The 10,119-nt window shown below is 43.7% G+C and overlaps 1 protein-coding gene across 1 annotated transcript; it reads left to right on the forward strand.

Annotated features, from left to right (window-relative positions):
• Positions 1 to 6,395: 6,395 nt before the first annotated feature.
• LOC146200027 (uncharacterized) lies at positions 6,396 to 9,546 on the forward strand. Its single transcript, XM_084595323.1, has 4 exons — positions 6,396 to 6,490; positions 6,966 to 7,022; positions 7,773 to 7,921; positions 9,188 to 9,546. Exons 2-4 carry the CDS (start codon positions 6,971 to 6,973, stop codon positions 9,503 to 9,505), a joined length of 519 nt encoding a protein of 172 aa, XP_084451449.1. The 5' UTR covers positions 6,396 to 6,490; positions 6,966 to 6,970; the 3' UTR covers positions 9,506 to 9,546.
• The last annotated feature ends 573 nt before the right edge of the window (positions 9,547 to 10,119 follow it).

A 10,119-nucleotide genomic window follows, 5' to 3' on the forward strand; every position in this document is an offset into this window, starting at 1 on the left:
TAGCTGGATACTGGGGCAACCGTGTCTGTTATGAGCTTAGCTGTCAGTGATGTTCGGAGTGAATCAAGCGGTCGCAATTCGTAGTGTTGGCAGTGAATGTTTGGTGCCACTTGGATTGTGCTGTGCGAACGATGTTATGCGTGGTCAAGCGTTTCGCTCAGAATTAACAGTGTTGTCTCGTTCTACACATGATCTAATTCTTGGCTTAGACTTCTTGCAACATGTGGTGCAACTTTAGACTGCCGAACTGAGAACATTTCACTAGACACAATGTTGATGCCACTTCTTGCGGACGGTCCGTCCTCTGTTTTGGGAGCGTTTTCTGTATCGGAGGACACAGTTGTGCCTGTGATGTCTGCTGAGTTCAACCTGGTTGTATAATTTAGAAACTCAGGCGATGATCTTGAGGCCGTAGTTGAAACTACTGCGATCAACTGCTGAAAGACTGCCTTAGTTGCCCGTTGAATCAATTCAGTGACTAGATGCCAGGCCTCGTTGTAGACAGTGAAATATTCGGACGAGCCAACCGTATTACCCATTGCCATGAAACTCGCCCATTTTGAGGTCGTGTTGTCGATTTCTGTGGTAACATAGGTACCCGTGCTCATGAAAAGAATGCACACCCCCTTTCAGAGTCTCAAGTTCAGGCCATGAATAACCCGTTTCTGTCCACAACCTAGCGCCGAATTTTGATTGAGCTACTTTCCAAGCATGTATCCGCTTTCGTTTTTTCCCGTGACCAGCTGCCAGCGATTCCAACTTCACGTGTCCATCATGCGATTGACGCTGGACGTGCTTGCTCGATCAGACAGAAGCCTTACCGTGTCACACCAACCGAGAGTCTGCTAAGCGAAGAACAAGTTCGTGACATGCTTCAACGCGGCCTCATTCAGGAATCTTCAAATGCTTGGGCGGCTCCTGGTATCCTGGTTAAAAAGAAATACCATACATTGAGAGTCCGTTTTGAGTATTGTCGACTTAATATTGCGACAGAAAAAGACGTGTGCCATTTTACACGCATCGACGATGCCATCGACTGCCGTCACGCAGCTTCATACATCTGCTGGGTTGATTTGAGATCAGGCTACTGCAGGTACCAGTGCACCCGGCCGACAAAGAAAAGGCAGAATTTGTGCCACCCGACGGTATTTATGAGTTTAACGTAGTACCCTTTGGATTGTGCAATGCGCCTGCAACATTTGAACGTTTTATGGACACCATGCTGTCCAGACTAAAAGGGCAAACTTGTTTTTACTATTTGGAGGATGTGGTGATATTCGGCAAGACATCTCACGAGCATAACAGCTGCCTCGCATCGTTCTTGACTGCACTGAAAGAAGCGACCGCGTACTCAACTCGAAGAAATGCCATTTCGGCGAAAGTCAGACGCGTGTCCTTGGCCGCTTGGTTGATAACGATGGTATTCTGCCGGATCCTTAGATTGAGTCTTTTACAAGCTTCACAGCACCGAAATCAGTGAATAACTTCGGAGCTTTGAGGACTATGTTCTAATTTGCGCCGTTTTATCCCCAAGTGCGCTGACATCGCCTATCCTCTTATATGCCTTTAACACAAAGATACAGCAATAAACTTAACTGATGTCTGTAACTGCCCTCCCCCAACTGAAATTTCTTCGGACGTCGGGCCCTGCGCTGCGCCACAGCTTCCCTTGTGCTCCAATCGAATTTCTTACCAACCCTAATGGTGTCGGCATTCGTGCCGTGCTCATACAGCGCCACGCTGACTCTCAACATGTAATAGCTTATGCCAGACATTCCCTGAGAAAATCTGAAGGCAATTACACTGCGACTGAACAGGAGTGTCTTGCAGTTGTTTTTGCTGTACAAATATTTTGTTCCTTTCTCTATGGAAACTATTTTACCATCGTCATCGACCATCAATCACGGTGTTGGCATGTAAACCTTCGTGGTCCCTAAGGCCGTCTCGCGAAATAGGCATTGCGCCTCTAAGAGTTCAAATTCACTGTGAAGTAAAAGAGCGACCGTCAACACATCGACGCTGGCTGTCACTAGCGCTTGCCGCTCCCGAATACTGGTTGCGATGGCGAAATGTTTGAAGACTACCTCGTGCCTGTAACACTGACGTTTCCTTGCTTTCACCACTTTCGGAATGAACAGCAAAACTGTATGAGCTTGCGAAGGCTCTTCAAGGTGCTCCTTATTCACCGGATGTCAATTTATGTTTTCGTGATGGCGTACTTTACAAGCGGAAGATTCTCCTCGGACGGGCGCGTTTTCTTCTCGTCGTTCCTGAAAACCTCCGTATATCTTTTTTTCAAACGATGCGAGACGATGCCACTTCTGGCCACTTGGGTTTCGCCTGGACCCTTCACACGACACAGGAAAGATTTTTCTAAAAAAAATGCGTCAAGCCATTGAAAGCTATGTAGTTAGTTGTGTGCTGTGCCAGCGTTTCAAGCTCCCTAAATTACGTTTGCCGGGGCCGCTGCAACCTGTTTCACCTCTGACCGCACCTTTCGAGCAGGTGGGCATTGACCTCTTGGGTCCTTTTCCACGGTCTTTACATGGTAACCGATGGACCATTGCGTGTGTCGCCAACCTCACCGGATACCCTGAGATAGCTGCAGTGTCGTCTGCCACGGCTTCCAAGGTGTCCAAATTTCTTCTGTGGTTTCTTGTTCTTCGACATGGTCCCCCTCGAGTTCTAATCAGTGACTGTGGACAGAGGTTTACAGCTGATGTTATTGAAGAACTTCTTCACCTCTATGCGTGTGACCTTCGTCATTTCATCGCTGTACCATCCCCAAACGAACGCCCTCGTTGAATGCACCGACCGCACACTTACCACAATGTGAGAAATGTACGTAAATTCTCACCGTAACAACTGGGATGACATCCTCCCCTTCATCACATACGCTTATAATACCGTGCAACATGAGACCTCCACGTCTACCTCCTCAAGGCTTGCATTTTCCGCAGCTGTCTGGATACCCTCCTACCTTTCACTTTCTAACACACCCTTCTATCGCCGCTACTCTTTGTTAAGCTGTAGAAGTTCACCGCCTAGCTCGTCTCCGCATTATTGACACAGGCTCGCTCAAAGAACCGTTATGACAACCGACGCTCGCGTGTATGCTATGCACCTGGAGATTTAGTGTAGCTGTGAATGCTGCTGCGCAATCGTGGGTTATCTCAGAAGCTCCTGAACCACTATACTGGCCCTTTTGGTATCTTGGAGTGTAAGACTGACTTGAACTATCTGATATCACGCCGCACTCTAAACGGGCGATGCTCACGGAAGACGCAAATGGTCGATGTTGCTCGGCTCAAAACTTTTCATCCCAGGAAGCCTGTCTAACTCGCCCGGGGGGCTTCGTCAGCGAGTGGGGAAGTGTGACGTGCTAAGGTTCGGAAGCGAAGAGGGGGGAGAAAGCGATGGAAGGAAAAGGAAGAGTGGAAGCTGGTGAACCTTGGACTCTCAGTTAACCCTACTGAGAATAAACGCTTTGTCATGTACTAGGTAAGTAACAAATTTTATTGTACCTATATATTGTTATGACCTCTATGTATATATTTCATGTAAAAATTGTATGTATATATTGTTACGTACTAAGTACGCAACAATATATATTTTTTAACTCCACGGAAGCTTTGACCGTTCCCGCCACTGTGTGCACGACTGTATAGCAGAGCTGTTTGAGAACTAGAAGATACCAATGAATGTTTAAGGTGGCAATACCAAAAATAATATTGAGGAGGTTCATGGGATCAGTTGAGAAAACTTTTTTTCTTTTGGTAAGGAATCAAAGAATGAACTATGCTGAGGCAGCGAGCCGCCACCAATAGAAACCACACTACTCATACTCATTAAATACCCCGCAACAAACCGCAAAACAGCTGAAATGAAGGCTGAAATGACCCAGCGCAAGCGTACTTGTGAACTAACGCGTGCAACAAGAGACGAATTAAGGTATTCTGGTTAGTTTTAGTTTTGAGATTCAGTTAAAAAACAATTTATGAGCTGCTGACGTATATCTGTATATAAAACAACGGACGTATAAAATGGCTTTGCATTAGCAACGTCCTTTTTAAGCAAAATATCTTTTCTGTGCCTGCGAGAAAGCTCGTGAGTCATTTCATGATTACTCATAATAGCGGTATTTCGCAAACCATGCAGTTCTGGCAGATACTAAAAGTTAGAAATACTGCATGGCTTCTCGAATCGCCGTTTAGTGTGAACCCTTTTTGTTTGTTTGCCGAATTTAACGCATTGGTGTTCCCACTATATCAAGTACCAATACAAAACTAGAAAATAGTTACTGATATTGCTACCGTAAGTGTTTTGTACAAGCAGGCATAATTTTAAGGTGACGCATGTTCTTTTAAGAGTCGTGCCGTTAACAAAACGTGCGTCCCTTGTCAGATGTAATCTGTCCTAGGAGTTTTCTTTTATGATGTGTAGATTGCTACACGTGACAAGCTTCCTAAAGCGTAAAAAGGTGATGAACATCTCGTGCCCTACCTAAACTGTCATTTCTCCCTGTCGCTCACCTCTTTCATTTCTCCTACCTGTCTGCTTACTATTCCTTTATTTCCGCCTCGGAAAGCGGCCTGATCATTCTGATTCTGGCACGCGAATTAGGTTTCTTCATACTGGATATCGTGAGACGCACCTTTATCTGTTTCTTTGGTTGATTTGTAGAGGTTAACGTCCATTCTTTCTTTCTTCCTTTCTTTCTTTTTTTTCCTTTTGTTTATTTTTTTGTTTGTCGCGTAAGATGCGCCGAGAAGCTCCACTCGCGTATGTTTCTATAATGTTCCAGGTTGTGCTAGTAACAGTTCGTGGCTTTATCTAGATGTTTCTTAGCCGCCTTTAAATTGAGCATGGACGTGTGCGATAGACATTTTTTGTTCAACGACCAGCGAGCAGGTTTGCTGTTATTACCGCCGCCGAATCGCTTAATTCTTTTGCGGGCGGAAGTCAGCTCAATAAACAGTTTATTCCAGTGAATTTCAAGCCTCCCCATTTGTCGACAGCGACCTTGTCACCCCTACGTGACAGGATGAAGCGCGAAGGCACGAAGGTGGCATGGATGCTTGACTATTGCACTGCGCACCAAGCAGCTCAGAAGCTCTCGCATGTGGAAATTCTTTTCCTCCCAACTAATAGCACTACAGGCTTGGAGCCTATGAATGCCGGCATGATTGCTTGCTTCTAGAATCAGCACCGCCGACGAGTTGTGAGCAGGTTCGCATCAAACCTCGACCTTTCTGTCCGAGAATGCGACCGGCACCAGGCTTGATCTCGGTCCCGATGGCAGTGCAGCTCATTTCAGGACCAAGGGCAGAAGTAACCTCCTCCACCATCATTTGCTGTTTAAGGAAAGCCGGCTTCGCTGGAGATGCTCGCGACACGGGAGATCGCGAAGCTCCTGCCGACACAGCGACGACCGAACTTTGCTCTACAGTGAGCGGTAGTTACAGCGACACGTAGGGACTTCAGGAAGTTTTACATGCCGACGGTATAGTCGCGACAGATGAAGAGCTGGCAGACGAGGCTATCGTCGCAGCAGTCACTGACGCGGAAGACGGTTACAGTAGCGACGGCGACGATGAGCCAAAACTTGTGCAGGTTGCGTCTCACCAGGAGGCTTTGAGAATGATTGACTCCCTGCGGGACTTTATTTTTGCCAAGAACCTTCCATTGCTCTATGTTGAGCAGTTGAATGCTCGGCAGAAAGATGTCTGCCAGACTGCCGTTTCGTTCATTTCTTTCTTTCCGTTAAGAAATAAAAAGTATATGCTACCTCGTCGTCATCAATTTGGGAGTCTATAATGCTTTCTTTCTTTTTTCGGCCTAACAAGGTTATAACAATAATATTTCTAGGGCACATCAATATTGTTATAATTGGGTTTGGCTGTATAGCAAATAGCGCTCTGCGCGCCAGCTTCTCTTTTTCATATTCTGCAATATTTCCCAAAGCCCAACACGATATCATTCGGAATGTTGACCTTTACGATGGTCCTTTGTAATGCTAGGCTTAGGAGCCGTTACACAACAACCGTGTAAGCGCATTTTATCTTACCTTGGTACTTGAACCTTAGCAAAGCTGGCGGATATCAGAAAACTTTTGAGGACGCTAACCTCTACTGTCAGAACCACGCACATCCCATTAAGAGGCCAAGTAGCGATATTGAGGTCAGTAGACAAGTGAAACAATTTTCATTTACCTCTTTTTGCGTAGAATGCATAAGGCGTGAAATATCATACAACAGATATTTATGCCATATCGAAAGGTCAAGAGACCCAGACATGGTTTATCGAGGGCTTCAGTTGGATTCATCAGACGCTTTTTTGCGCACTCGTTCAATCTTGCCTTATCATATACTCTCGAAACAATTCTACCCATCCAAATTGGCTGCTTATAAAAGTCCGTGTGAAGTCGGCGTTAGTACGTGACTGATTCCCACGAGCGCATTATTCAGTTGCTGAAAGGATTCTAAATTGGGTAAGTATATTTCGCTTTCTACACCAGTAACGCATACAGGTTGCATAACGATATCTGAGGCAGGAATGTGCAAAACCGAGAAATAGGTCGTGCATTGCAAATTCTCGTCATTTTCAAACCGTGCACAGAGTATCTGGGTATTATTCATAATAAAAGCAAACCCAACATTGAAGCATATTTGCGTGTATTCAAATGTTTTTATTAGATTCCAGTCATGATTTATAATCCCGGGGAAAGCACTGGGAAGGAGGGCTATAGTGCCAAAATACAAGGTTAATACTGCCATAATTATTCCAAGCAACCTTAATAAAGTTAAATGTAGGCAGGGTGTTTCGTTTGCTTACTAATAGTAAAATACTTCAATTGTACTATCCTGTAGGTGAGATACAATGCACACCACCGAAGAAACAGTGCACACCTATTTATTTGTGGCCCATTCGATAATAAACTTAATTCCAAATTCTTTTCTCCGCAGTCACCATGAAGGAAATTCTTGCTGCTCTTTGCATTTTCGGCTTTTTGGCTATCACTGGTAAGACCTGTACCTGTGTAAAAAGATTTGATTTTAGTTAGTGAACAAAGAATTGATGAATGGGAAAGAAAAGGGATGCAATGCAAAGAGATAATGTGCTCTGTGGACAAGCATTTCTGTTCTAGATTTCATGGATTACACAGTGCTAAACGGCGGCATTATATTTTATTAGTCCTAAAATAAATGCATCAAGTTTTTACAACTCAGAGATATTCTAAGAATCATTTCCGATCGTGTTTATTTGTAAAAAAAAAACGGATGCCCCAAATAAATGCCACAAAAAAACTACAAGGCGGATACTTTCGCAACCGCACGTCGTCATAAAATGACCAGTGAAGGGCGAATAAAAATATTTTTAGCTGATATTACCGTACTACTATAAGTGGGCAACTTAGGTTGTCACCTCCCAAAAATTAGCTATAATAATATGCTGCAAAATCAAAATGCATGAGGATTTGCCGAATATTCTTGTTTGAGTAGTTTCCAATCATTTCTACTACTAATGATTGCTGTCGTTTAAAAATAGGCATTAGGAAAAAGCAGGTTAAAATGTGTATTAGCTCCTATTTTGTACGATAAAGACTCTTTTTCTTACTGCCAGTAACGTAAGTTTAGCATGTATAAGTATATAAACTTTGAAAAAAAGTCCTATCGAAGGGTAGGGCAGTTTGCTAACACTATTTTGCATCATTATCGATCCTGCCAAATTATTGTGCCACAAGTCTTTATTAAAGAACAATCTGATTGCAGCCTCGACCCATGCAATCCCTGAAGAAAAGTCCTCCCTTGATGTGGCGTTCGACAGCCAAGTGAAATCTGCTGCCGAAGAGGCAATCCTCGTCGGCGAGATCCTGTGTGAAGTGGCTGGAGAGCTTGAAGATGATGACCTAAGTGCAGAGGTAAGCACGAATAACAAGAGTGAGCAATTCCACAATTTGAAAATAATGTACTTTTTACGATACGCTATCAGGAATCTTTATTATCTAGAAAACGATACTAGGAAAATTCGTAATTAGCATGACATGAAACTAACACGTATTGAAAAGGAAGCTTCCCCAATAATTGCGTTAAAACTAGCCCTTAGTATATAATGAGCATGCAATATTGCCCGCGGTAGCTGAGATCAGATCTGGTGACCTAGTTGAGGGTAAAGAAGCTACGGCTGTGGTTATCCACAGCCGTAGTTGCATTGGATAACCAACCACGGTGTGCGAATAGCATTGGCTAGGAGTCTTAGATGTCTTTAGCGACACTATATGTATAACTCGCTAATAATAGAACTCTTGCAGTCTGTGCCTGCCCATGTTTGTCCTTCTTGAAGTTATAGGGAAGGCTGTCTGCACTGTATAGTGCTTTAAGATGAGCGCTTGAATTCATCAGTATCGCTACGCCTTTGGAGAAAATATTGAGGCACTCATTTCTAAAAAGATGATAGCCGTTCATGTGAAACGAGGTAAATTGCTGATTTTGCTGGTGTGTCAGTGGCAAACACACCCACACAAGAAATGAGCAGTGAAATCTTCATATCCTTCGGCCTGACTGAGCCCGCTGTAGGTTTTCCGGCAGGCGCGAGCTTAATCTGTAAATAATGCTGACGAGAAAGAGCCGGAAAATAAATAGCGAACAAAAAGGCACTAAAGAAAAAAAAGAAAAAGCAAGGCAACATGAAACTTACGAAGAAGCTCAGGAACCAGATGTGTAGCCACTTTATTATTTTAGATATGTTCAGTATATCATTACATCTTGAAATGTGCCTAATTTGCGTTTTTCAACGGTGGCGTTCCACCCCGAAATCTGCAGCCTCAAAATAATTTTCATAACGAGCGCCTCTCTATTTTAAATATGTTACTCATTTAAAGGTGGACTAGAGAATATACATCTTAAAGATTCTAACAATGTGTTTTTCGGATGAGCCTAAACAATGGCTGCGTTATTGTACAATATTATATATATATATTGGCACCAATAATTACACCGCTAAACACAGCAGAAGACGGTTTAAATGTTTCAGAAAAGCACATTTTATTCCTCAACGCTTTACACACGTTAAAATGTTGCGTGCTTCTTTATCGCGTGCTCCCAAATGTACGCAAACCCGTGATCCACTAAAGTAATTTTAGATTATAATGGGCTTCCTTTCGATTACCTTCTTTGTTTTTTTCCAGTCGGACGAGTACTTCGTCCGGGCTCTGTGGGAGAAGACCAAGTCAGCAGTAAAGAACGCCACAGCCAAGGTCAAGGGCGCAGTAAAGAATGCCTACAAGGAGGCCAAACATCACATGAAGGCAGCAGCAAAAGAGGCCAAACAAAAAGCAAACGAGAAGGCCCTTGAGATCATGGCAAAGATCTTCGGTAAATTCATGCAATCTTATGCTCTGGAGGAATCTAACAGACGTGTTGATTTTGTGAAGGCTGTGACCACAGACCTTGAACGGGTCGGTATGAGGCTTCAAGCGCTAGGAAAGTCTTTGCAGGAAAATTAAAATAAGTGACGGAAATAAAGGACAACGTTATAAACACCTTCTGCAGGACATGTTTTTTCCACTCCTCTCAAGGCAATAATGAATGAGACGAACAGACGATACTTCAGCTTATTACTTTGTTATTAGCGAAATTTCAATATCTGAACTCCAGAGGAAAGAGAGAAATTTGACTTTTGTTTAGAAAAGGTGAGATGCCTTCAAGCAAGGTGAGCACTCAGTCTACGTAGCCGTAGCATCGAGCCCTTTCCCGATCCCGGTCGGTGGACAACACTAGTCATCCGGGATAAGGCTTGGAAAGCTAGCTGTAACGTTTACCCTTTTGGGCCTTTGTTTGGACCTTAGAAATTACGAGACAGGCATTGTTTGCAAATGAAACGTAGAAAATAAGTATTCATTGTAGTACCGTTATGGAGGCTCTCGATTTAATTCCATGAGAAAGTTTAGTTACAAAATGCTTTTCATAATCAGGTTTAATGCTTTTATTAACCGGCACTTAAATTCTTTTGACATATAAATCCAGACAGCGCACAGAGACGAAGGATGCCAGAGTGTTGTTAAGAGCCGTGCTCTATGTTAAGCTTTTCAGCGAGCTGTGAGGTCGGATGAGCCCGAGC

Source organism: Amblyomma maculatum, chromosome 2 (genome assembly GCF_055883805.1).
Source record: "Amblyomma maculatum isolate TAMU_Amacu chromosome 2, ASM5588380v1, whole genome shotgun sequence".
Lineage (NCBI taxonomy): Eukaryota > Metazoa > Arthropoda > Arachnida > Ixodida > Ixodidae > Amblyomma > Amblyomma maculatum.

Bases quoted from the DNA above. Each gene is read 5' to 3' on its own strand.
- LOC146200027 (XM_084595323.1), top strand. From the start codon at position 6,971: ATGAAGGAAATTCTTGCTGCTCTTTGCATTTTCGGCTTTTTGGCTATC. The intron at 7,023-7,772 runs GTAAGACCTGTA...ATCTGATTGCAG, and splicing joins CGGCTTTTTGGCTATCACTG to CCTCGACCCATGCAATCCCT. The intron at 7,922-9,187 runs GTAAGCACGAAT...GTTTTTTTCCAG, and splicing joins ATGATGACCTAAGTGCAGAG to TCGGACGAGTACTTCGTCCG.